Source organism: Pteropus vampyrus, unplaced genomic scaffold (assembly GCF_000151845.1).
Source record: "Pteropus vampyrus isolate Shadow unplaced genomic scaffold, Pvam_2.0 Scaffold215, whole genome shotgun sequence".
Classification (NCBI taxonomy): domain Eukaryota; kingdom Metazoa; phylum Chordata; class Mammalia; order Chiroptera; family Pteropodidae; genus Pteropus; species Pteropus vampyrus.
Window position 1 is genome coordinate 2,701,591 of NW_011888996.1, and position 27,306 is coordinate 2,728,896.

Here is a 27,306-nt window from a genome sequence, read left to right on the forward strand (position 1 = left end):
TGTATGGTGCTAGGGAGTCAGAGGAAGGAGCCTCTAAGCTCAGCCAATCTGGAGAAGGCTTCCTGGAGGAGGTGACATTTGACTGAAGTGGTGAGCCATGAGTGGGGGTCACCAGGTAAAGAAGGCTTGGAAGGGTAATGGGAACTCTGAATCCAGTGCTTCTCCCATCCCCCACAGTTCTATCATCCTTCAGTGAAATCCTCCCAGGCTGTGAGAAAAAGAAGTGCTGTTTTTCAAAAGCGTACAGAATCATCCAAACACATCTGTATTTGTTTCAAATGGAAGTGACCACTGCCAAAAAAACAGCAGTTGTTTTGTCAGAACCTAGTCTGTATTTATTCCTTTGTCTTTGTTTAATTAAATTTATCCCTCAATGGTTTCTTCTGGGACAGTACAGACCACTAGTAGCCATAAATCCCCTACATTCTAAAAACAGTATGAACGGACAACATGCGTGAGGCCAACTGGCAAGCCTGCTGTTTGTGGGACTGTTCTGGAATGCGGCCATAATCCTGTTCCTACCACACTTTGCACCCTCACGTAGTGTCTGAGAAGGGACCGAGGATGGCAATAAACGTGAGATTTGTTAAAAGGAGGAAACTAAGTCTGGCGGGCTCAGTTAGTAAATGGGGAGAGGGGTGGGGAGGCTGACTGTGGTTCTGGGCACCTTCTCCGTGAAGGATTGTGAAGACTTTTTATCCAGTAGGTTCGATGGCTCTCAACCTGGCTGCACACTGAAGTTATCTGGGGGCTGCCAGCCTCCTAGCCCCGGCCAGTCTGATTTAAGGAGAGGGTGGAGGCTGGGCATCAGGGTTTCAAAAGGTCCCCAGATGGTTCTAATGAGCAGCCGAGATTGGGCACCGCTGCCTCTGTAGATGGGACTTTGCAGTTGTTTCCAGGCTGTCTTGTGGGTATCCAGCCCTGTCCTGGATGGAATAAGCATTCATTGTCTCTCTCTACCTACCCTGTGGGAGGAAGTCTTTTGGAGAAAAGATCTTTGCTTCAAGGTCCTGGTTCATTGCTTTCAAAATGCTAATTTCAAAGGGGTTCTTTTGTAAGGCCTTGATTTTTTTCATTGTTATGAAAGTTTCTTTTATAAACTCTTGTGAGAAAATTTGTAATCAGATAGTTATAAATAAGAGAATAAAAGTCACTAACTCCCATCCCTCCTTCCTAACCACCGTTAGGCAAGGTTCTTGCTGGAAATGGAGAGGTGGCAAACTGGCAGCGGCTGGAACAGAGTAAGGAGTCCCCAGCTCCTGTCCCCCGCCTCCAGAATGGGCTTGGGATTTGGGGGGTAGGTTGTTGCAGTGTGCCGGGCTATCATTTTCCAGCCATCGAGCCTCTGTGCAGACAGGGATGCTGCCCTCCCGATTAGGAAGCTTAGGGTCTAGCAAGAGAGACACATTGTTGACATCACTACAGAAAGGCCTGTGTAGTCCGCGTTGTGGCACAGGCCAAGAAAGAGAAGAGCAGGGGCATTGACGGTGGATGGGAGGGGCCGAAGGCTCTGAATAACTGGTTATGGCCCTCATTTCAAGAGGTTAATTTTCCCATTAACGTGCAGGCTGCTTCAGCCTGCAACTTAGAAAACTACAGCTATTCCCAAACAAAGCGGCGATCTTCGTTTAACCGTGCGAGAAGTCCTTTGTTTTCCAGAGCTGAGAGAAACTGTGATACTTTGAGGTTTATCCTTCTAAAGCACGACTCAGGTGAAATCACCTGTCTACCTTTTGAAGGATTTTACCTTGAGGGGCCCCACTGCCTGCTGCATTAAGTTCAGAGTGTGAAGCCTGTGGTCAGGCCCTCTGCCATCTGGTGTCAGTTGTCCTTCCAGTCCTCCCTCCTGCTACTTCCCTGGGAATTCTCGGGGTGAAATTCCGCTTCCGGGCCTGTCTTGCGTTCCTCCATTTCTGCACGCTTCTTCGCACTGGTCCCTCGGCCCACAGTGCCGTTTCCCTTCCTCATTCTCTCACACTTACCTGCCAGCCTTTTCCAGTCCTCTCTTGACTGGCAGTCATTCATTCCCTTTCTGAGCTCCTATTGTATTGTCATCATCTCTCTTATGGGTTTCTAGCATGTTCTGCCTAGTGTTTTAGTTATTTAGGGTGCACCTGATAGCCACTCTGGCCTTTCCAGTCTTCAGATGGGGCTAATTTGTTCCATCTCGGAACCGCTGCACTCACTGGTCCTTCAGTCAGAAACGCCCCTCCCAGAGCTTCAGGTTACCAACCTTCCAACACAAGCTGCAGGACCGCAGCACCGCAGGAATCCTGTGTCTGATCTGTCATCCCTGCATGCCTAGTGCCTGGGACAAAGTAGTGCTTCGTTTATTAAATAAATGAAGAGTATCGTATGATTTAACTTTTCTTACATCTCTGGCCTAGGCTTGTTAACTAACTGCAGGTTTTGTCATTCTTTAATTAGTCTCTATAATTTTTGCATGAGCTGAAGTTTTTTCTGATTATTAGTGTTTTCCTTATATCTAAATTCACTGGAAATCGCAATTGATTTTCCCAACTGGAAATCTAAGATACAAATATTCTGGTAAAAGGTAAAGAAATTTACATCTATAATTTTTTTTCATCTACTTTATAGATTTGGGAATGAAAATACGTCTTTTAGCATTTTAAAACCAGAATTCTTATTCGTGGATGCTTAGACTTAAGCATTTTTAAATGTTATGTTATAATTTTATTTTTTAATTATTTAATGCATTTTATAGAGATGATGAATAAATCAGTGTTTATATTTTTATCACTTCAATGTTTTATATTTATCTGAAAGCATAATAAACTATAAAACTCAAAGACCTAGGAGATCACATTAAAGTGTAGCTGTTGGATTCAGTGATTAATCAAGCTTTCTAGTTAATTGAGTTTTACCATAGCTCAATATTATTAACTATAATAAAAAAAATTAACCTGATAAAAAATTATTTTTAATATATTTAATCTCTTTAATGCTCTCTAGTTTTCTTTAACTTTAATGGTAAAGTTACTGGAAGAACTAGTTATGAAACTAAGCTATTTTCCTTGCTGAGAACTAATGTCATCATGTCAGCATGTTTCTGAAAAGGAGACACCAAATCAGTGATAGATTAAAAATGCCTTTAACCTTTTCATCCTCTGATATATTCTTAGTTCCACTGCATCAAGTGCATTCCTGTGAGTGCATTCTTACATTGCATTTGAATAAATATCCAGGGCTCAGCCCTTGTGGACATATAATAAATATTTGACCAAAATAGGACCAGCCCATGGGATTGCAAATTGGTACAGCCACTATGGAAAACAGTATGGAGGTTTCTCAAAAAATTAAAAATAGACATACCTTTTGACCCAGGAATTGCACTTCTGGGTATTTATCTAAAGAAAACCAAAACAATAATTCATAAAGATTTATGCACCCCAATATTCATGGCAGCACAATTTACAATAGCCAAGTTATGGAAGCAACCTAAATGCCCATCAACAGAGACTGGATAAAGAAATTATGGTTCATATATACAATGGAATATTACTCAGCCATTAAAAAAAATGGAATTCTACCATTTGCAACGACATGGATGGACCTAGAGGTTATTATGCTGAGTGAAATAACTCAGACAGAGAAAGATAAGTACTATATGATTTCACTTTTTTGAGGAATCTAAGGAACAAAAAGAACAAACTAATCAAAAACAGACTCGCAAATATAGTGGACAATTTGGTAATGGACAGAGGGGAGAGGGGTTGGGGGACTGAGAGAATGGATGAAGGGTTAAAGAAGTACAAATTAGTAGTTGATAGTTGGTCACAGGGAGGGGGAGCACGGCAGAGGGAATGCAGTTAGCGTTAATATGATGGCTAGGTGGAGGGCCAGGGGAGAGAGGGAACAATTGGGGGGATCATTTTATGAACTATATAGATGTCTAACCAATGTACTGTATACTTGAAATATTAAAATAAATAAATTAAAAAAGAAAAAAAATAGGACCAACCTGCTAATAGCCATACATCTATTTCTCCCTAGTCATCTTTGTTACTTCTACCTAAACTCCTCTGGCTTCCCATTTTCCTCATTTGTTACTAGCTGACTGAATAGAGTGCAAAGAGGATTTTCAAAGATCTATAGACACATGGAATGAGAAAAAGTATGTCCAAAGGGGCTAATAGAAGACTTGGGAATTAGAGAGTATTCTTAGGCCTTCCATGTTTTTGGTGGAGTTGCAGCTCTTTCCACTGTGTCCTCTCTCAGCTTCCCCATCTGCAAAATGTCAGACGGTGCCAGATTACCTCAGGACAAATTGCTGAGCCTGACTACAAAGCTTTTTGGTTCTCAAAGGGTAGGAATGATACTTGACACAGACAAGAGCAGATGCCTGCTCATGATAACTCAGTTTCCTCAAAATGTTTTCACAGTACTTTCAGTGACATGGGAAAATACAAACTGATACGAATTTAAAATTATTTAATGCATTTAATAGAGGTGAATAATTTTAACTTTGAAAAATATGTTTTTATATATAAATAGGAACTCAACAAAATGTTAACAGAAGTTGCCTCTGGGTAGTAGAATTGCAGGTGGGAGCTTACAGGTGGATTTTCTTTTATAGATTTTTCCATGCTTTTCAAATTTTCTACTATGATCATATATCAATGCTTATAATGTTTTTAAAAGTTATTTTAGCAAGTGCTGTATTGTTGCTTGTTGCATGGCCCCATGCTGAGGGTCATTCAGAATTGTGTTCTAATGGCATGACTTCGCCCCAGTCCAGGATCTGTGTGCAGCAGAGGACCATGGCTGTGAGCAGCTCTGTGTGAATGTGCTGGGCTCCTTCGTCTGCCAGTGCTACAGTGGCTACACTCTGGCTGAGGACGGGAAAAGGTGTGTGGGTGAGTATGCCTTCCAGCCTTGCTTAAGGAAAGGGACAACTTAAGCACAGTAAGGAAGGAGGGGGAGGACCCCGCGTGTCCAATTGCTCTCCTTTGAGTTGTCAACACAGCACTCAGTCCTCTGGTCTAGTTGTTAGAACTGGAACTTTAAAACCTTCATTTATGCCTGAGGTTAGCATTTTCTCATTCTGGGTCCTAAAGGCCTATTTATTATAATCTGTGTAAATATGGTTGTCTGTTACCACAATCTTTGAAAGGACTGGGTGGATTTTCGTCAAATTTGGAGGGTATTTTTAAGATGGCTTGACTTAACTATAGCTCATGTGTTATACACATGAAGTTAACTTGGTGGTTGATGACTAGCACCTCAAAGACATGGGCAGCTGTCTTCCTAAATATTGGACTTACCACATGACTGACAGGTGTAAGAGCCCAGACATATATAATAAGACGTGATGGTCAGAGAAAACAAACAGTAGCCTCAAACACAAGCCCCAGCTAAAGGAGCATCATGGGCAGTGCTTGGAACTGCAGGCACCAACTCGTAATGAGTTGAGTAGTGTCCCACTTGGGCGGTTCCACATTGCGTGGCCCGGTGAGAGGTAGGAGAGGTGGGGGTGACATCTGATATCTTCAGTGATGGACTGTGGTTCTCTTCAGCACCTGCAGAGCAGGCCCATCCCTAATGCACCTCCCAGTTTGTCTACAGAACCCTTTAACTTGCACAGTCTCATCCTTCCACCAACAAAAAGTGCCTAACAAATAGTGTTCAGTAAATTGGACTGGAAACTTAGCTAGAAAATCTGGAAGGAAGAGGACTCGACTGACAGCAGAACTAGAACTTATATTTTCTGACTCTAAATCCTGCGTTTTCTGTTCTACATTCCATTGTTTTCAATGGAGCCTAATATTTCTTGCTTCCCACAAACAGTGAATGGTTTTGTTTTTTTTTTCTGCACATAGAATTTACATTTTCCAGCACACCTGGAGTTTAGCTAAGGACATGGAAGGAAAAAGCAACACACATAAACTGTAGGTGGTAGCCCGCTCTTTGCAGGTGAAGAGTGAGAGTATCACGGCTTTGTTTGTTTTCACATACTGATGGAGATGAAAACTGCCCTCATTCGAGGTCAACACATAGAATTGGTCTCCTGAGCATTAAAATTGTTTTGTTTTGTTTTTTTCCTTAGTCTGCTGGTGGTGACTGTGATAGGTGGCAGGGTACATCTACTAACACTGGCAAAACAGAAGACAGCATAGTATATATCAACCAACTCTTATGATTTTTGCTTCATTAATTTTTGTTATATAAGTAATATACTCTTTCTGATGAACTTAAACAGATGAGAAAAATCACTGTTAATAGTTTGTTATCTTTTCTGCCAGACTTTTCCGCATATAAATATCTGCCACAAAATATTTTGTTAATGTTTAACAAAATGAGATCATACTATTTATTTTGTTTCACATATATTTTTTTCTCTTACCAGTTGTTAAATGGGTAGAAACTTTGGGTACTGTAGAGTCAGAAGGAAATCAGGCCGTTGGGAGTAAGGCTAGTGGATGAGCTTTAGGAAACAGGATTGAGTGTCTGGTAGATGAGGGTGAGGGAAGGGACAGGGAGAGTCCAGAGCTTACGTCGGTGACAGTAAGTAGATAGGGCAGAGGCAGTGGAGGCCAGGCTGGGGCAAAGGAACTGCCTTGGCCTTTGGAAAACTGGCAGGCAGTGAGGAACCTAGTTTTCTGAGTGTTGCCAAATAATTGCCTAATTGTCCCTATGTAGCAGAGAACCTTTTTGTCTCTAAGGGTTTTGCTCTAACTTCTGGAATTTGACATTTATTGAAGAACAGCAAGCATAAGAATAGATGCTGTGGTTGCCAGGGAGCTGTTATGGGCTGCGTTTATTAGAGATGGGTGTTTCTCTTGCTGCTGTTATCAGCATGTAAGAATGTCTGCCTTTCCTCAAAGGAAGTGGAAGTTTCCAAGCGAGAGTGGGCAAATGGAAGAGCCTGTGTGTGATCCGGGTCTTATCATCATGTGTTCCTATCATCATCATCTTCAACCAAGAGCCTGACCTGTAAGAGGCTGAGAATGAAATATTAAGCAATGGTGGACATTTATGGCCAGTTACCTTGGTTAGAGAAACTGAACAAATTCTCAAAAGGTCAGTTTCTGCTTTATGAGTCTGTGCTGAGTGCAAAGCAAATGATAGAAGTAATAGAGACTATAGGAGGTCAGAGAAGACGGACATCCTAATGGCTGGAGTGGGGAAGATCTGGGCAAACAAGGAAGGGTAGCAATTGATCAGATGTCCAAGGCAAGGGGAGACATGAAGAGCAATGATGGTGTGGAGGTGGCAGTGTTCTCAAAGCTTAGGGCCTGAACCTGGGCTGGCGGGGTGGGCAGGTCTTGCTCCTGGGAGCTGATAGATTAGGAAGAGACTATAACAGAGAACACCAAATTAAAAGCTAAACAGGCAGCCTAACCTGAGGATGTAAATCTGAAGGGGCTTGGCAAAGATGGAGACCCCAAGTATCAGATTTACAGCATGAAATTGAAAGGAGAGCAAAAGGCTGATAGAGACCCTGGAAAAATTCCAATAGCAGCTGATCTGGGTGGCCCGTATGTAGACAGGCAGGGGAAGTTAAGAATATGGTGACTTCAAATCCCAATTAATCCAGGACGATCCTAGTTTTTGCCTGTTGTCTCAATTCTCACTAGCACTCCCTTTTACTCTCAAAGGGGTTCTAGTTTGAGGATAAATTACATGATCACCCTAGATAAGGCTGGCCAGCTTGACTTAAACAGTTGAGGAGACCAGCTCTGTTGAAACAGATAATTTATGCAAGTGTAAAGAAAGCGATAAAGTTTAAGACAGCAGAAGGAACCAGACCGTTCAGGGCTTTGAAAAGCAGGCTAAAGAGTCGGGACTTCGTCTCTGAAAAGGAGTTACTGAAGGACTTGTACTGGAAGTGACAAATGCAAAGCCTCATCTTAAGGAACTTACTCTTGTGGTAAACTGCAGGATGGATTCAAGGAGGAAGGCGGTGAGGGGTGGAAAGACCCGTTGGGAGACGGTGGCAATCACCAGATGAGGTGACAAGAGCCAGGGTTTGAGTAGCGACTGTAGGAATGGAGAGGGAAGGAATGAGGGTCGAAAGAAGGTGCTACAAGTAGGGGAGAAGGAAAAGTCACAACTGACCCCTGAGTTTGAGCTTCCATGACTCTGAGAGTGATGGCAACAGCGATGGAAGAGTGATGAGAACCTATCTTTAGGAAAGATAATAAGTAGTTTTAGATCAGGTGAGGGGGAATCAAGAGGGAGCAGAGAACAGCCCCAACACAACAGGGAGAGATTAGCGCCAATGACACAGAAAGGAAGCAGCATAGTTCATTTCTTTCTAAATTATAATCTCCTTCTGTTTTTCATTTAAAATGTTATTTATGTGTATTTTTTGTTGTTGTTGCTGCTGTTTTGAAGGCATCTGGACCTTCAATACAGTAAGACCTGGGCTCAAATCCCAGTTCTGCTATTTGCTAGTCATGTGTCTTTGCATAAGTCGTTCAGTTTCTGCAGTTTTCTCATCCATAATGTAGAGTAAGAGGATTTTGTGGGATTAAATAAGATAATAAGCAAGTTCCTAATACACAGTGGGCAATATTATTATTATTATTATTATTTTACTACTACTACTGCTTCTGCAACAGAAATTATTATCGTTTCCTGGGTATCTTGAAGTGTGGAGTGAGAGGAGAGTGAAGGCCTGAGCCTTGGGTTGTAGCCACATTTAGGCAACAGGAGAGAGAAGTGGGGGCAAAAAAAATATCCATGAAAGAAGAGCCTAAGGTGGGGAGGGGGCTTGAAGGGGTGGGAAAGAGAGAATCAGAAGAGTCGTGGAGTTTGGTGGGGAAGAGGATTTCTAGGCCGTGCCAATATTCATTTCATGCTCCAGTGAGGCCAAAGGGAACAGGACTCAGAAAAGCCATCTAGTTGTGTCATTGATTCATCTCAGCAAACATTTCAGAACTCTCTGCTAGATACTCTGCTAGGCATCAGGGACACAAAGATGACCAGAAGATAATGATCGAGAGGGGCAGGGTAAAGGGCAGATTTCAGGGAGTAGGGAGTGGGTTATGAGAAAGTGGGGCCAGGACATCAAAACTCTTCATTGAAAGATGTTTGGTAGAAATTCACCGTGTTCAGCTCCTGGCGAATGGATGCAATGGGTTCCACAGCAGTGGTTCTAGTTCTTTGACTCATCCCATAATTATGATGTGACCTGCCTGAAAATCCAATTCTTAGCCAGATCAGGACCCTTAGACAACATTCCCACCCTTTTGAGTTAGTGGAAGATTAAATTCAATGCCAGTCCCCATCTCCCTGCCCGCTCCTTACACTCTGGACAGAACCGAGCCTACTTCCACATTCGAGTGAACAAGGGTGGATATTGACTAAGGGCCTCCTTTCGCTATACTTGACTCCCTGTATTTATAATCCATCAGCTGCCACTAAAGCTGTGTTAATTTCCATCCCAAAGTGTACATTAAAATTTTTTAAAATTTATTTTTAATTATAGTTGCCATATAATATTACATTAGTTTCAGGTATGAAACATAGTAATTCAACATTTATATTCCCTATAAGGTGATCACATAATAAGTCTAATAACCATGTCACTATCAAGCTACATTTTTCAAAGACCATTATCTATATCCTGGAGGTTGAGTTTTGTGCTGTACGTGCTCACCTGGTATTTACCAACAGCCTTGTCTTTCGGGGTAATGTTTGCATCATATCTGCCTAAGCAGATTGTAAACCCTTGAAGACAGAGGCCACTCGTACTTTTCTCCTTTCACAAAGTGGAAATGCAATACATTTTTCTTGAGTCATTGACTGAGGTTGAGTGATTGATTGCAATCTAAAGCATTTTAAAAATCTTTTCCCGTTGATGGGATTTTAAATTACAAAATCATTTCTTTCTTATTACTACAAAAATAACAAGAGTACAGATATGTATAAAGTCAAAATCTGAAAGTTATTCCTCCCTAATTTTAATTCTTCCCCAGTTTTCATCACTGCTAAGGGCTTGGCTTCTCCTTCCTGCCTATCCTCTAAGATGTCTTACGAATGTTGTTCGTTGTTACCATTCAAGGTTTAGCACATGCCTGACACATAGCAATTGCTCAATAAATGGTTGTGGAACAAATGAATGACATTAAGGTATCCCTTTACCCCCAAATTCAACCTTATCTGATTAGGCAGTATGATTTAAAAAATGTAGATCACATTTATTGAATATTACTGTCTAGGACGTGTTTAAACTATTTTATGTGTAATCGAAACAACCTATGAGGTAGGTACTATTATTACTCACATTTTTTATATGTCTCTTAACCTCTCTATGTTTCAGTGACTTCATCTGTAAATTGAAGATAATGAAAACAATAACACCTACCTCCAAGGGTGGATGTGAGGATTAAATGAGTTAATACATGTAGATCGCTTACAACAGTGCTCTATGTATTTGTTAATATTATTACTATCATTACAATGTCTGATACACAGACATTAGTTGAATCTGAATTTGTATATCCTTTATGAATTTCTGTCTTACAAATGGTTGTGTTTAATAATATATCAAATGTCTGGTACATTTTAAAAATCAGATTGAAGTCTGTGCTCAAATAATAAATAGTATGAGAATTTAATATGGCAGTACTGCTGCCTTCAAAGCTTTTTGCCTATTTCTCCCATATTAATTACCCTCAGCGAGGAGGGAATGGTTGATATATAAGTTGAGGACAAGGAATGGTAAGATCAATTTTTGTGTTAAAAGAGCAGACTTTTAATTCATCAGCTAACTCTTCATATTTGGAACACGATTTTTCCCACCCCTAAGGTGCCTCCCTATATTAGTTTGTTAGGGTTGCCATTAAAAGAACACCACAGACAGTGGCTAAAAGTCCAGGATCAAGGTGATTTCTTCTGAGGTCTCTCTCTTTGACTCGGCAGGTGGCTGCTCTCTTGCTGCCTCTTCACACGGTCTTTCCTCTGTGCATGTTCATCCCTGGTCTCCACTTTTGTATCCTGAATTCCAATTCTTATAAGGACACCAGTCAGATTGTATTAGAATGCAGCCTATTGGCCTCATTCTATCTCCAGATACAGTCACATTCTGACCAGCTGGGGGTTAGAACTTTGACATGTGAATTTGAGATGGGGGAGACACAATTCAGCCTAGAACATTTATTGATTGTTATCAAAAGCAATAAGGAACCTCTGAGTTTTAAAATCCTGCATATAGCAATCCAGTTGTGCCTTGGGGAGGAGAGATTTTACAAATCTGACTATGCGTGTGTCTAATATATTCTCAGCAAGTAAATCGGTTCTTCAATTTCTCTAAATGATGAATTGGGGTTTTTTTAATCTGTCAAAAACCTTTGAAACCCAAATGCTCTTCTTGAAAAAAACCTCATTTCTACCAGCACCATCCCCTTGCAGACCGATCCCTGCTGAGAAAACCTTGGAATGTGACCAGATTATAAATCTGAGATTGTCAATTTTAGGCTTTATTACCTTGCACCAAAGTATTGTTTATCCTTGGAGACAGGTGAGCGATTTCTCGCATATTAGGCAGAAACTGAACCTGTGTACACTGGCTGCTGACCTGAGATCTTAGCAGTTTGTGATCCGGAGGGCCAAAGAGCTACCGCCTTGGAATTACAGCAGTCCCCCGGGTCCGCGGTTTCACTTTCCATGGTCTCAGTTACCCCCGGTCAACCACAGACTGAAAATGTTAAACGGAAAATTACAGAAATAAATAATTCATAAGTTTTAACCCATTTCCCGTTTGCCCCTAGAATACTCACTAGCGGCACTTGCATCTGCAACGTTTACCCCGAGATAACTCATGGATTCCAGTCCTAACCTTACCCTCAAAGTTTGCTATGAAATATCTCGCTTTATTATTTTTGCATTGCTCTAGTATATCGATAGTCTTTGGAAACAAACGACATCATTCTGTTTATAGCATTCTGTTTTTAGTAGTGGTATTTCCATTTATAAAATATAGTAATTCTCAATTGCTGAAAATGTCAAATCCTAGAAAATGTAGCATTCCTACATGTGATGTTAAATTAACGCTGGCAGTGAACTGTACTCTTTTTTTTTCTAAATGGGAAAACGGTTACATTTCATGCCATTCCAAGTAGCATGATGAAATCTCGAGCCATCCAGCTCTGTCCTGCCTGGTATGTGAATCATCCCTTCGTCCAGCATACCCATGCTGGACATGCTCCCTGCCCGTTAGTCACGTCGTAGCCGTATGACCAGAAGGTCAGTAGTAGCCTAATGCTATGTCGCATTATTCATTCACCTCACTTCATCTCACACATAGCCATTTTATCACCTCACATATCACAAGTAGAGGGGTGAGTTCAGTGCAGTAAGACATTTTGAGAGAGACCACATTCACATAACTTTTATTATAGTATATTGTTATAATTGTTCCACTTTATTATTAGTTATTGTGTTGATCTATTACTATGCCTAATTTATAAATTAAACTTTATCACAGGTATGTATGTATAAGAGAAAACAGTATATACAGGGTTCAGTACTATCTATGGCTTCAAATATCCACTGGGGCCTTGGAATGTATTCCCTGAGGATAAGGGGGGAATACTGTACTCTGTGTTTGTAAAGGAGAGTATAGAAATTTCAGACAAAATAACTAAGAAAGGATTTTTTGAAGTAGACGAGGACTTGTAACAACAGAGGCATCTCTGAGCCATACATATAGGTCATCTTCATACATCCTCCCCTAAACTGGCTCTCTCTTTTTACAAGTACAATTTTATAACCAAGGAAGTTATGCAAAGAACCCAAAACACGCGGCAAAGGATGTCAGAGTTGAATGGATTAGAACGCTCTTGGCTTTAAAAAGTTAAGTTCACATGCCTAGAATTTGGTTTCTCTACTGATTGTCTCATCTACTGCCGCCAGTGAACCAATGGCCACCCTCACATCAAGGTGGTATTTGACACCTTGCGTTTTCCAGGCTAGGTTCTCAGGACCCAGGAATGCCTGAATCCTACCTTGCCAATTTCTCCTCTCCCCCTCGGTTTCCAAAGAGCTGTGCACACAAAAAACAAAACTAGCACAAGAATCCAAGTCCAGAAGCCCTCTTATCCCATGATATTAGACCTGTGGTTCGCTGATTGATGGAAAATGTCATTTAAAAAGCAGAATCATAAAAAGTACATATATAAACCATTTTATTTTTATTTACAGTGCATACATTTACTTTCAATAAAAATTACTTTTAATTTCACTTTCAAAAATTACTAACTTTAAGTTCATTTGAAAAAAAGTCATTTAAAAAGTTCTTTATTGCATAAACCATACCCAAAATGTATCGTCTATGATTTTCAGTTTGGTTTCTTTTAATTGCAGCAACAATTTCAAGATTTCTTTAAAGCAATGTAAGGGCAGAATACTTGTAAATTTTTAAGAAATTTCCCCCAATCTTTTACGCTTGTTTCATCCATGCCTGTTTCTGTAGCAATTTTGGTTAGTAAATTGCCTTAATTAAGTCTTTACAAAACTTTCAATTTAGTTTTTACTTTTAAAAAACTCAATTTCTTTTAGTGCTTACATTATTGATTTTCGTAGTATTTCAGTTAATTACAATAATGTACAAATGGCATATATAGATTTGGAAACAAAACAACTTCGACTCTTTATAATACTGGTTCTCAAATTTTAGCATGCATCAAAGTCACCTGGAGGGCTTGCGAAAACACATACCCCTGGGCCCCACACCCAGAGTTTCTGATTCATTAGGTCTGGGAAGGCTCTTGAGCCTTTGTATTACTGACAAGTTCCCAAACGCTAGTTGACGCAGCTGGTTCACAGATCACACTTTGAGAACTAATGTTTAAAGCACACAGTCAGTCAGCAGGAGAGGTACACAGGTGTTCCTCCAAGACTGCTTTGTGAGCATACAACCCGGCTGGTAGAGAAGTGCACAGGTGTTCCAACAGCCCGGAGCATTTAGAATGCTCTGGACATCAAGTCTCATATTTTCAGAGGGAATGAAAAACTTTGACTGATCAGGAGTTGGTTAAGTGGAGTTCAATTAAAGGGGTTTCTTTTGTGTAACTTGATTAATGCCTGAGCCAACATTAGATTCTCTATTCTAGAGCATTCTGAAAAAAGATGAGTTTAGAGCTTAGACTTTAGGCCTGACCAAAGCCTCTAACTTCTCCCCATTCTGATATGGGGCCAGCACAGTCAGCTGTCTCTCTGAGAGGTAGAGACGGCGGGGCTCAGAGGTCACCCCCAAGGTGTGTGATAGGAAATTCCAGAGGTAGAGCCTGAGTTTCTGCTTTTGGAGTACGACGCCCACACATCATTGTAGTACTTTCAGCATCCTGGGACTTGGAAGTCAGATTAACAGCTCTTCTCTTTGGAGGGGGTGCTAAGAAGGGGCTGACCAGAGTTAGGACTGGCTGATTGACAGCAGACACCCACGTCAGGGATTGGGAGACTTTCAAGGCCCAGCATGAAGAGGCTGGAGGTGGAAGTGCCTACTGCTAATACGTCCTTGATTTCAGTGTCCTCAATTATTTGTTAATAATGCATTGCTTCTCGAAAGATGAGACATTAACCTTTAGAAGGATTTGGTGCTAGCTCAACAGTTACATCATAACTCAACTGCAGCAACTGGTTAATGTCCGTGACATTCAGATCCTGAATGCCCTGCTCCCATTGTAGTGACTTGTATATTAAATCCACAAATATTAGATACTATTAGAACTCTTTAGGGAAGCAAAGTTACAAAAATGATACTTTATGCAGAAACTTAATGAAGCCTGGAGCAAAAGAATAAACACAACACAGGTTATTACCCTTTAAATATCTTTAGCTTTTCCCTTTTGATTACTGTATTATGTTGTTATGTTCTCCTTGCATGGATTTTTAAAAATTATATATGTGTATTAATTTTGTAGATTCCATTTCCTTATTATCTATAAATTTTTGATGTTAAAATAGCCTAAACTATAATAGAGGGAAACATTTTTTAAAGGAAAAAAAAAAGCCATTCATAATCCTACCGCCTAACACAACAAGCATTTTTATTTCTAATTTCCAGGCTTTGCCTCAGAGCTATATTTTACTTGGATATAATCACTGTAAATATACAATTTCGAGGTCTAATTTTTCACAAAATTTTGTGTTTCTTCCTATTTACAATTATGTTAGAATTATAATGTTAATAACTGCCTAATGCCCAAAATGGAACTCCGGATCTTCTCCCCACAAAACCTGCGCCATGACACCTTCTCTATCTCAATTACCAGCAGCTCCATCCCATCAGCTGCTCACACCAAACCCCGTGGAATCACCCCTAAGTCCTCTCTCGCCCTGCCTCTAAACCAGCAGGAATCCTATTGGCCCACCTCCAACACACACCCAGTGTATTAGTCTCCTGGGGCTGCCATAACAAAAGACCACAAACTGGGCATTTTAGAACAACAGAAATGATTGTCTGACACTTCTGGGGGCTAGAAGTCAAGGTTCCAGGAGAGCCATGCTGCTTCTGCAGCTTGTAGGAGAGGCTCTTCCCTTGCTTTGGGTGGTGGCCGTTGATCCTTGGCATTCCTCAGCTTGCGAAAGCGCCTCTCCAATCTCTGCTTTCTCATGGTGTTCTCCTGTGCGTCTGTGTCTTCACACGGCGTTGTCCTCTTCTTGTAAGGCCACCAGTCATACTGAATTAGAGCCCAGCCTAAAGACCTCATCTTAAGTATGTCTGCAGAGATCCTATTTCCAAATAAGATCACATTTGCAGGTATGAGGAGTTAGGACTTCAACATACTTTTTCAGGGGACAGTTCAACCCATAACACCCGGAACACCATTTCCCTCCCCCACCCCCACTCCTTCCCATACCATCTTGGTTTCAGCCTTCATCATTTCTTGCTGAGATTATTGAGTAGCCTCCTAACTGGTTTTCTGCTGTCACATTCTCTCTCTATGGTCTGTTCTCCATTCCATTGCTCAGAACTCTCCAATGACTCCCTGCTCTCAGAGTAAAAGCCAAGGTCCTTGCAGTGGCCTCAGTCCCTCCTGATCTGCACTCACTCCCATCTCCCAGCTCTCTCTGTTCCAGGCCCCCTGGCCTCCTTGCTGATCCTGCAGCACACCAGGCGTGTTCCCACCTCCTGGCTTTTGCACTTGCTCTTCCTTTTGACCAGGATGCCTTTCCCAGATATCCTCACAGCTTGTACCTCATTCCAGACTCTGCCCCAACTGCCACCTTCTCGGCAAGGCCATTCTTGACCACTTCTGTTACATCACACCCTCCTCCCACATCCCCACAGTCTATTTCTTTTTGCCATTTCATTTTTCTCCAGAACACTCTTTACCTTCTAAAAAACTATGCCATTAATTTATTTTTTGTCTGCCAGCACCACCATCATCCAAATGTGAGCTCCTCAAGGACTGAATTTTTCTCTGATTTGTTATTTGCTGTATCCTTACCACCTAAAACAGGGCCAGGTCCAGAGTCAGTGCTTAGTAAATATTTGAGAAATAAACTAGTGTATTTTCTCATAAATTACTAACCCATTTACTCTTACTAAATGTTCACTTTATTTTACAGATTTTTTTTGTCACTGTAAGCAATGCTGCTATATAAATAGGTTATTCCACTTAGTTAATTTCCCATTTCTAAAAATTATTTCTTTGGGTCAGGGTGAACATTGTCATATGTCCTTCCAAAAGGATTTTTATCCATTTATAATGCTACCCACCATTACTAACTCAGATTCTGTTTTCATGCTACCATGCCACCGCTGATTTTATCTTGTCTTGATTTTTACTGTTTAATAGGTATAAGTGTGCCTGGTGATTGTTTCGGTTTGCATAACTTTTAAAAATAATTGTTTCTATGTTCTTTAGTTTATCTTCTGATATAAGGTGCCTGACCTAGGCTTCTGATTTTTATATCTGCGGGAAGGAGGCCTTGGGTTCATATTTATTTATTCAAATTCTTTTTTGGGCAATAGTATTTAATCTTTATTTATATTTGTTATAAGTATGCTTCTATTCTACCATTCCCTTCACCTCTGTTTGCATTTCTACTTAAACTCCATGTTTTAATCTTCACAGCTGTGGACTACTGTGCCTCAGAAGACCATGGATGCGAACATGAGTGTGTGAATGCTGACGGCTCCTACTTTTGCCGGTGCCCTAAAGGATTTTCCCTTAACCCAGATAAAAAAACATGTACAAGTAAGTTACAAACAACAGCCCCCAAATTTCTTTTTGGATGCTGTTGCTATGGGCACTGTGGCCACGGAACTCTCCCAAGCAGAGAGAAGGATTATGTGCCGAGGGCATCTAATATCTTCTATCTCTATTCCTCTATGCCAGGCCTTTCTTAACTTGGCCTAAGACTGTAGCCCGCTCTACCTCAGTGTCACCCTTCAAGGCATTTGAGGAAGGTATCCTTTATTGGAGACCACATGTGGGAGTGTTCTTCCAGCATCTGCTGAGCAAGCTGACAGTCAGACCATGATACTTCATGCTGGCTCAGCCTGGCTGTACCCATCAGTATCATCAGGGCTTGAGAAATGCTTTCATTGAAGCTTTGTGGCTTGTGGGCTGCAGCTTTGACTCCACACAAGTACAGGAAAATCGCTGAGCCAAAAGGAGTCGAATGAGGTTGCTCCGGGGTGGGGGAGGGCGGCTTGTGGAGAAGTGCTCATTTTTTGTTTTAGCTACGTAGTTCTATTTTACTTTAGCTATGTACACACAAATCCGAATTAATTCGAGCTCCCAAAATCTGACCATTAAAATCCACTAAAGGTGATCACTAGTTTTGCAAAAGATTCCAGAAGTGTTCCTTTAAATATAAAGGTATGTCACAGTGCTTAAGGGACTGTGTATGGATTGTTAAATTCCTAGAGAGGTTCCCTTAAGAGAAGCTTGTTCTTAAAGTATTAGAGCCTAGGATTTTTTGAAAAGTGAAGTTAAATAGCAATTTAAAATAAGTCATCTCTGAAACATACATCAATGAAAAAATAGGATTTCAATTCATAAAAAGTTCATGTATCCACAATCTTTCTAAAATAGTTTTATTATGTAAAGCAGGATATACCTGTACCACTTTTTAAAAAGTAACCCCCCAAAACTCCTGAAGCAGAAACTCTCTCATCAATCCCAAAATGTCAGCAGCTTGCAAGCACCAGAGCTGGAGGCAGGGGTGGAATATGAAACTATAAGGGACACATTAAGTCAAAACATACATTTCTGGAGCCCTAACCATGTGCTGATTGCGATGAATAAGGTGAAGTCCTTCCTGGAGAAGAGATCTTGGCTGAGTCTTTAAGGCCAAGCCATCAGTCACCAGGCAAAGAAGGGTGAGCCGCAGATAGCCAGGAGGAGGAAAGATGTACAAAGACATGAGCCAGACAGGCTCATACCCATGCCTGGTACATGACTGGCATAAGGTTGTTTATTGAGAGAATAAGTGAATGAATGAATGGACTGCTCTGTTTCTAGTCTCCTTTCTCTTCTGACCATTCTGAACTATAAACCAGCAGCCTGCGGTGTGGTAGTGGCTGGGGAATTGTGGTTGCTGGGCTGATGAGTCAGTTCTTTCCGTCAAAGGGAAAGCCATGTGCTACCAAGGGGCAGTCGGCCTCAGTTCAAATCCCAGCTCCTCTGCTTTTTCAGAGTGATCTTGTGCAAGTTATTTATGCCTCAGTTTCCTCAACTGCAATAGAGAGTGCTAATATTGCCTACTTCATAATGTCTTGAAGACTATGTGAGCTAATCCATATAAACCACTTAGCAAATTGCCTGTGCCAAGCAAATTTTTTTAAGGGATGATACTGGCTTCAAAGACTTTAAGTTGGTATTCATTGAGCATATACCACATACCTGAGTTTAATAGTACAAAAAATTTCGAGACTTCGTCCCACGCTTCCACTGGAAGCTGGTTGGTGACATAAACCATACAGAGCACACAGTCACCATACAAAGTGCTGTATGACAGAAGGTTCACAGTGTGATATAGAAAATACCCACGACAGGAGTTAAAGGAAAGAGGAGACCAGCTGGGCTGGAACAGGTGGGGATGCTGTAGCCTCCCTGGGATGAGGCCTGGAGGAAACTCTACACCCTAGTCAGTTTCCTTCCTGCCTCTACAGCAGGGGTCCCGAAACCCTGGGCCATGGACCAGTACCGGCCCATGGCCTGTTAGGAACCGGGCCGCACAGCAGGAGGTGAGCAGCAGGTGAGCAAGCAAAGCTTCATCTGTATTTGCAGCCGCTCCCCAGTGTTAGCATCACCGCCTCAGCTCCACCTCAGATTATTAGGCATTAAATTATCATACGAGCACCGGTCCTTGTTGCCAAAAAGGTTGGGGACTGCTGCTCTACAGAATTCCTTCCTTGGCTGGGGTCACCTGATTTTCTCTTTCAGCCCCAGTTCCCAGAGGCTAACCATCACCCCCATACTGTGGCTCAGCATGTCTCCTATTCAAGAATCTCTTGGGAAGTAGAGAATTACAAGCTCCAGGATGGTGCAGGCAAGGAGACCCTGGAAGTAGATACTGTAGTTCAGGGCCACTGGGAGAGAAGGTCTAGCTGATAATTAGGGGAGGGAGTGGTCCGGCTGTGAGGTCTCACCGACTAGTCATAGAGTCCAGCAGTTCAACTGTCTTGGGCCCTGTCTGAGTCAAGACCCAGAAGTGGGATGCCCCAATGCATGGGCAGAGAAGAGTTGCTGGGCACTCAGAGGGGTCCGGGTAGGCAGCATCAGGGAAATGTGTCACCTAAAAGAAGGGCCCCCTTCACACCATGTTTGGGGGCAGGGCCAGGAGCCAGACCTTGGGAGGTGACTGGCAAGAGAAAGGAGACACTGGAGTACTTGGAAAGCTATGAAAGTAGGCAATAGGCAAAGTCCACTTGTAACAACCAAGACACTTGGGAGTGCTCCAGACCTGTGGCAGAGACAGGAGCGAGAACTGAGAAATAGGGACCAGTTAAAAGGACAGAAACACTGGATGGAGGTAGAAGCTCAGAATCAAGGCAGACATCCTGTTAGTAATTAATGAGGCATCACATCAGCTTCCAGCCCGGCTGCTGCTGTGATGTTGAGATAGAAAAAAAAATTTCCCACTTCTCATAAACTTGCAAAAAATGAAATAAAATAAAATATACTCAGTTTCTTTTCAATTTCAGTTTCTATTTTTAACCAAAAGTATATTTGAATGTTAATCCAATTAATAAGTGTACAATTATTATTTTAAAAGATAGGGTAGACTAGTCAATGTAATATACCAAGCATGATTAATATATGATTAAGCCAAAATGCATGTATAAGAATGTTATGTTCCTGAACAAATAATACACTTTAAAAAATGTAAGTAATGTTCAAATAAGCACCACCTTTGACATCAATTCCTTACCCTAAAGCAACCCATCCAAATCTATCTGAATATTTTCTAGACAGGAGAAGGGTAGAACCATGCAGGTATCATCAGTTTGGCAAGACTTTTATTTATTGTAGGAAAATAAACATAATATAAAACTTAACACTGTAACCTCTTTAAGCGTACAATTCAGTGGCATTAAATACATTCATGTTGTTGTGCAGCCATCACCACTATCCAGCTTCAGATTTTTTTTCATCTCCCTAGACAGAGGCTATATACCCATTAAATAATAACTCTCTATTCCCCTCCCCGTTTCCCCCGGCCCCTGGCAACCACCGTTCTACTTTCTATCTGTATAAATTTGACTACTCTTAGTAACTCATATAAGTGGAATTGTATAATACATGTCCTTTTGTGGCTGGCTCATTTCACTTAGCATAACGTCCTCAAGATTCATCCATGTTGTAGCATATATCAGAATTTTCTTCCTTTTTAAGGCTGAATAATATCCCATTGTATGTACTTGTGACATTTTGCTTATACATTCATCTTCAGTAGACATTTGGGTTGCTTCCACCTTTTCACCCTTGCGAATAATGCTGCTATGAACATGGGTATACAAGTACCTGTTCAAATCCCTGTTATAAGTTTTTTGGGTATTTACTTAGAAGTGGAATTGCTGTATCACATGGTGGCAAGACTTTATGAGGTTTAATTTGAAACCATTACTCCTGAGCCAGGCATGGGAACATTCTCAGGTAGATGTTTAGATGTCTTTTCATGGGAAAGATAACGTCAGTCCAATGGACAGGGATTTGTGTCCGTGGTATCAAGGAGACTGGGTTTCCTGTCTAATGCTTAATCATTTAATACCTGTAATGATGAGTAAAGGCAATTGTGGACAATATGTTTCATACATTGCTGTTTATTATTTACTGACTTTGAGATCATGATACATGTTATTTTTCAAACTCCATTCATAACTTGGTGGACACTTCCATTCTTATTTTTTAAACAGAATTGCTTTGCACTAAAGTACTAAATGAATATTTGTACTTGCATTAAAAGTTAAACAGAAAAAGGAAATAATTTAATGCTGAATCAACAATAGAACAAGAATATATTAGCCTTTGGGTTTCTGGGCCAGCTTGCTGTTAACCTGCTGAGCCCCACTATCTTCCTACAGCCTGCAATATGCCACATCTGAGATCTGCGTGCATGAATAAAAGATTTTCAGTTGGAGAGACTCAAAGTTCAACCTAGTTCTAGCCCAACTACCCATCCTACAATATCCCCACCATGCCATCATCCAGTCTGCAATTGAATACCCCCACTGACAGGATACTCACTATATCCCATACAGTGCATTCCACTTTGTACAGCTCTGACCCTCAGAAAGCAATTCCTTAAACTGCGCTGACAAACAGAGGGTGGGCAAGATGGCAGGCTAGGTAAAAAAAGGCAGGCTAGGTTTGGCCCCTCCCATGACTGCATTAAAATTATAACCAAATTACAAAACAATCAACTTGAAGAACCACCTGAAGTCTAGCTGAACATATCATATATAACTGAAGATATAAAGAAGATGCCACATCGAGACCAGTAGGAGGGGCGGAGACACAAAATGGCTGGCCCAGCACCCACATGTGGCAGTTGAGTATTGGGAGGGCTATAGTGGCTGCAGAGGTACCCCTGAAGGAATAAGGGATCCTAGCCCCACACAGGGCTTCCAAACCCGGGGTTCCAGTGCAAGGAAGAGGAGTTCCCACAAAATCTGACTAAAAATCAGTGGGGATTCTGACCATCCGGTGAGATGGAAGGAACCTGAAAATCCAGACCCTCCCCCTCCCACCCTCCATCCCCCCACCCCGCTTAAATGGCCTGCACACAGATTCACTCACTCAGACACTCACCCTAGACTCTGGAAGAAGGTCAGAAGCTTGAGAAGCACAAGAGACGTACGGCGAAAGCTGTTGTGTGGCATTAGAGTGAGGGCAGGAGGGACAGCCACCATTTTTCCTTTGTCGGGCCCTCCACCGGTACAGTCTACAGGCAGGTGCCATCTTGCCTGTGTTTAACCCTCTCCCCACATGGCTGATTCTGAATCTGCATTGCCCTCGTGAGATCAGCTTGCTATACCCTGTGATTCCCTAAGACCCCGCCCTACCCAACTCTAGTACCACCCAAAGGCTTTTCCAGTTGATGAGCCTTACGGGCAGCTGGCAGGCAGCCTCAAGCCTCTGGTTATAAGAATGTTCAATGAACTTAGAGGGGGAAGAGATCATTTCAGTGAGGACTTCAACAGAGAGATAGATAGTAAGCATAAAAAAGACATAGAAACCATAAAAAGTGAGAAATGAAGAATACAATAACTGAAATGAAGAATAAACTAGAAGGAATTAACAGTAGATTAGACGAAGCAGAGGATCAAATCAGCAATTTGGAAGACAAGGTAGCAGAAAACACCTAATCAGAAAAGCAAAAAAGAATTTTTAAAAATGAGGAAAGTTTAAGAAACCTCTGCAACCAACGTCAAGCATCGGACATTCGCATCATAGGGGTACCAGAAGGAGAAGAGAGAGAGCAAGGGATTGAGAACCTATTTGAAGAAATAATGACAAATAAAACTTTACTAATGTGGCAAAGGAAATAGACAACAAGGTTAGGAAGCACAAACAAGAGTCCCAAACAAGAACCCGAACAGACCCACACCAAGACACATCATTATTAAAATGGAAAAGGTTAAAGACAAAGAGAAAGTTATAAAAGCAGCAAGAGAAAGTCAGCTAGTTACTTACAAGGGAACTCCCATAAGAATGTCAGGTGATTTCTCAACAGAAACTTTGCAGGCCAGAAGGGATTGACATGAAATATTCAAAGTAATACGAAGAAAGAACCTTCAATCAAGACTACTCTACCCAGCCAAGCTATCAATTAAAATCGAAGGTAAGATAAGGAGCTTCCGAGACAAGAAAAAGTTAAGGAATTCATCACCCACAAGCCAGTATTACAAGAAAAGTTAAAGGAACTTCTATAAGAAGATGGAGAAAACAAACACCCAAAATAAAAACAAGACATAAATATGAATAATAAAATGGCAATAAACATGTACCTATCAATCATCACTTTAAATGTAAATGAATAAAACGCTCCAATCAAAAGACATAGGTAGGTGAATGGATGAAAAAACAAGACCCATACATATGCTGTCTACAAGAGACCCACTTCAGATCAAAAGATATACACAGACTGAAAGTAAAGGAATGGAAAAAGATATTTTATGCAAATGGAAATTTTTAAAAAGCTGGGGCAGCATTACTTATATCAGACAATATAGACTTTAAAACAAAGACTATAATAAGAGTCGAAGAGGGCATTACATAACAGTAAAGGGATCAATACAGCAAGAGGATAAAACTAGCTAACATATATGCATCCAACATAGAAGCACCTATGTAAATCAAGCAAATATTAATTGACATAAATGAAGAGATTGACAGTAATACACTCATAGTAAGAGACTTTAACACCTCCATGACACCAGTGGACAGATCTTCCAGACAGAAAATCAGCAAGGAAACAGCAACCTTAAATGATATACTATACCAGATGGATTTAATTGATATTTTTAGAGCATTTCACTCCAAAGCAGCAGAATACACATTCTTCTCAAGTGTACATGGAACATTTTCCAAGGTAGGCCACATGTTAGACCACAAAACAAGTGTCAGTAAATTTAAGAAAATTGAAATCATATCAAGCATCTTCTCTGACGACAATGCTATGAAACTAGAAATCAGTTACCAAAAAAACTAAAAAATACAGAAACACATGGAGGCTAAATAACATGCTATTAATAAATGGGTTAACAATGAGATCAAGGAAGAAATCAAAAGATATGTTGAGAAAAATAAGAATGGAAATACAATTCAAAAATCTATGGGACACAGTAAAAGCAGTCCTGAGAGGGAAATTCATAGCAAAACAGGCCTACCTCAAGAAACAAGAAAAATTTCAAATAAACAATATAACCTTACACTTCAAAGAACAAGAAAAAAATAACAGCAAACAAAACTCAAAAGTGAGTAAAAAGAAAGAAATAATAAAGATCAGAGAGAAATAAACAAATAGAGTCTAGAAAAACAATGTTGAAGATCAATGAAACCAAGAGCTAGTTCTTTGAAAGGATAAACAAAATTGATAAATATTTAAGCAGACTCATCAAGAAAAAAAGAAGACCAAATAAATAAAATCAGAAATGAGAGAGAAATGACGACGGATTCCACAGAAATACAAAGGATTATAAGAAAATACTAATAGCAATTATATGCCAACAAATTGGACAACCTAGAAGAAATGGATACATTCTAAGAAACATACAATCTCCCAAGACTGAGTCAAGAAGAAACAGAAAATCAGAACCAACCAATTACCACCAACAAAATCGAATCAGTAATCAAAAAACTCCCAAAAAACAAAAGTCCTGGGCCAGATGGCTTCATAGGTGAATTTTACCAAACATTTAAAGAAGAATTAACATCTGTTCTTCTCAAACAAACTATTCCAAAAACTTCAAGAGGTGGAAAGGCTCCCTAACTCTTTTTACAAGGCCACCATTACCCTGATTACAAAACCGAACAAAGATATTTCAAAAAAAGAAAATTATAGGTCAATATCCCTTATGAACATAGATGCAAAAATTCTCAACAAAATACTAGCAAACCAAATTCAGCACTATGTTAAAAAGATCATACACTTGTTAAAAAATCAAGTGAGATTTATTCCGGGGATGCAAGTTTGGTTCGATATCCACAAACCAATTAATGTGATACACCATATTAACAAATTGAAATATAAAAATCATATATCATGTCAATAGGTGCAGAAAAAGCGTTTGACAAAATCCAGCATCCACTTATGATAAAAACTCTCAACAAAGTGGTAATAGAGGAGACATAGCTCAACATAATAAAGGCCATATATACTTAACCTACACTAGCATCATACTCAATGAGGAAAAGCTAAAAGCGTTTTCCTTAAGATTAGAAATAAGACAAAGATGTCCACTTTCGCCATTTTTATTCAGCATAGCATTGGAAGTCCTGGTTACTGCAACCAGACAAGAAAAAGAAATAAAAGGCACCCAAATTGGAAAGGAAGAAGGAAAACTGTCATTATTTGCAGATGACATGATCCTATGTAGAGAGAACCCTAAATAGTCCACCAAAAAACCTATTAGACCTGATAAATGAAGTCAGTAAAGCAGTAGGATACAAAATTAATATTCAGAAGTTGGTTGCATTTTTATACACCAACAATGAACTACCAGAAAGAGAATTTAAGAAAACAATCCCCTTTACAATTGCATCAAAAACAGTAAAATACCTAGGAATAAATTTAACCAGGAAGGTAAAATACCTGTACTAAGAAAATTATAAGCCACTGAAAAAAGAAATTGAAGAAGATTCAAATAAATGGAAGTATATACCATGCTCCTGAAAAGAAAGAATCAACATTATTAAAATGTCCATACTACCCAAAGCAATCTATAACTTTAATGCAATCTTTATCAAAATACCAATGGCATTTTTCACAGAACTAGGACAAATAACACAAAAATTTATATGGAACCATAAAAGATCCCAAATAGACATGGCAATCTTGAGAAAGAAGAACAATGTTGGAGTTATCACGCTACCTGATATCAAACTATATAACAAGGTTATAGTAATCAAAACAGCATGTTATTGGCAGCAAAACAGATCAATGGAACAGAATAGAGAGCTCAGAAATAAATCCATGCTTATACGCTCATTTGATTTATGACAAAGGAGGCAAGAATATACAATGAGATAAAGACAGTCTATTCCATAAATGTGTTGGGAAAACGGGACAGATACACGTAAAAATGGAACTGGATTACCTTCTTACACCATATACAAGAATAAACTCAAAGTAGATTAAAGACTTAAATGTATGACCTGAAACCATAAAACTCCTGGAAGAAAACATAAGCAGTAAATTCTCTGACATTGCTCTTAGTGATTTTTTTTTTCCCCAGATATATACACGGGGAAAAGAAAAAAAAAGAAAAAATAAACAAAAAATGGGACTACATCAAACTAAAAAGTTTTGCACAGTAAAGGAAACCAACAAAACAAAAAGACAACCTACTGAATGATAGAAGATATTTGCCAATGATACATCAGGTAAGGGGTTAATAACAAACTTTATAAAGAACTTTATAAAGAACAACTCACCACCAAAAAAAATCCAATTAAAAAAAGGGCAGAAGACCTGAATAGGTTTTTCTGCAAAGAGAAAATACAGATGGCCAATAGACATATGAAAAGATGCTCAAGGTCACTAAGCATCAGATAAATGCAAATTTAAATCACAATAAGATATTATCTCACATCTGTCAGAATGGCTATCATCAATAAATCAAAAAACAAAGGCTGGCAAGGACGTGGAGAAAAAGGAACCCTCGTGCACTGTTAGTGAGATTGCAAAATGGTACAGCTACTATGGAAAACAGCTTGGAGGTTCCTCAAAAAATTAAAAATAGAATGGCCTTTGGACCTAGCAATTGCACTTCTGGGTATTTATCCAAAGAAAAACAAAACACTACTTTGTAAAGATTTATGCATCCCTGTGTTCACTGCAGTGCTATTTACAATAGCCAAGATATGGAAGCAACCGAGGTACCCATCAATAGATGATTGGGTAAACAAGTCATGGTACATATATACAAGGGAATATTACTCGGCCATAAAAAAATGAAGTGTTACCATCTGCAACAATATGGATGGACCTAAAGGGTATTATGCTGAGTGAAATAAGTCAGACAGAGAAAGACAAATATTATGTGATTTCACTTATATGTGGAAGCTAAGGAACAAAAGAAATGAACAAACAAAACAAAAACAGACTCACAGATACAGAGAACAAACCGGCGGTTGCCAGATGGGAGGGTGGTAG

The 27,306-nt window shown here is 40.1% G+C and overlaps 1 protein-coding gene across 1 annotated transcript in view; it reads left to right on the plus strand.

The window, feature by feature from the left end:
* Nucleotides 1-27,306, plus strand: part of MATN2 (matrilin 2) — a 122,222-nt gene that overhangs the window by 55,981 nt on the left and 38,935 nt on the right. Inside the window, exons 4-5 of the mRNA XM_011372923.1 lie at nucleotides 4,755-4,877; nucleotides 17,052-17,174. Of these exons, the coding sequence (XP_011371225.1) occupies nucleotides 4,755-4,877; nucleotides 17,052-17,174 (246 nt within the window). The remainder of the gene's footprint in view (nucleotides 1-4,754; nucleotides 4,878-17,051; nucleotides 17,175-27,306) is intronic.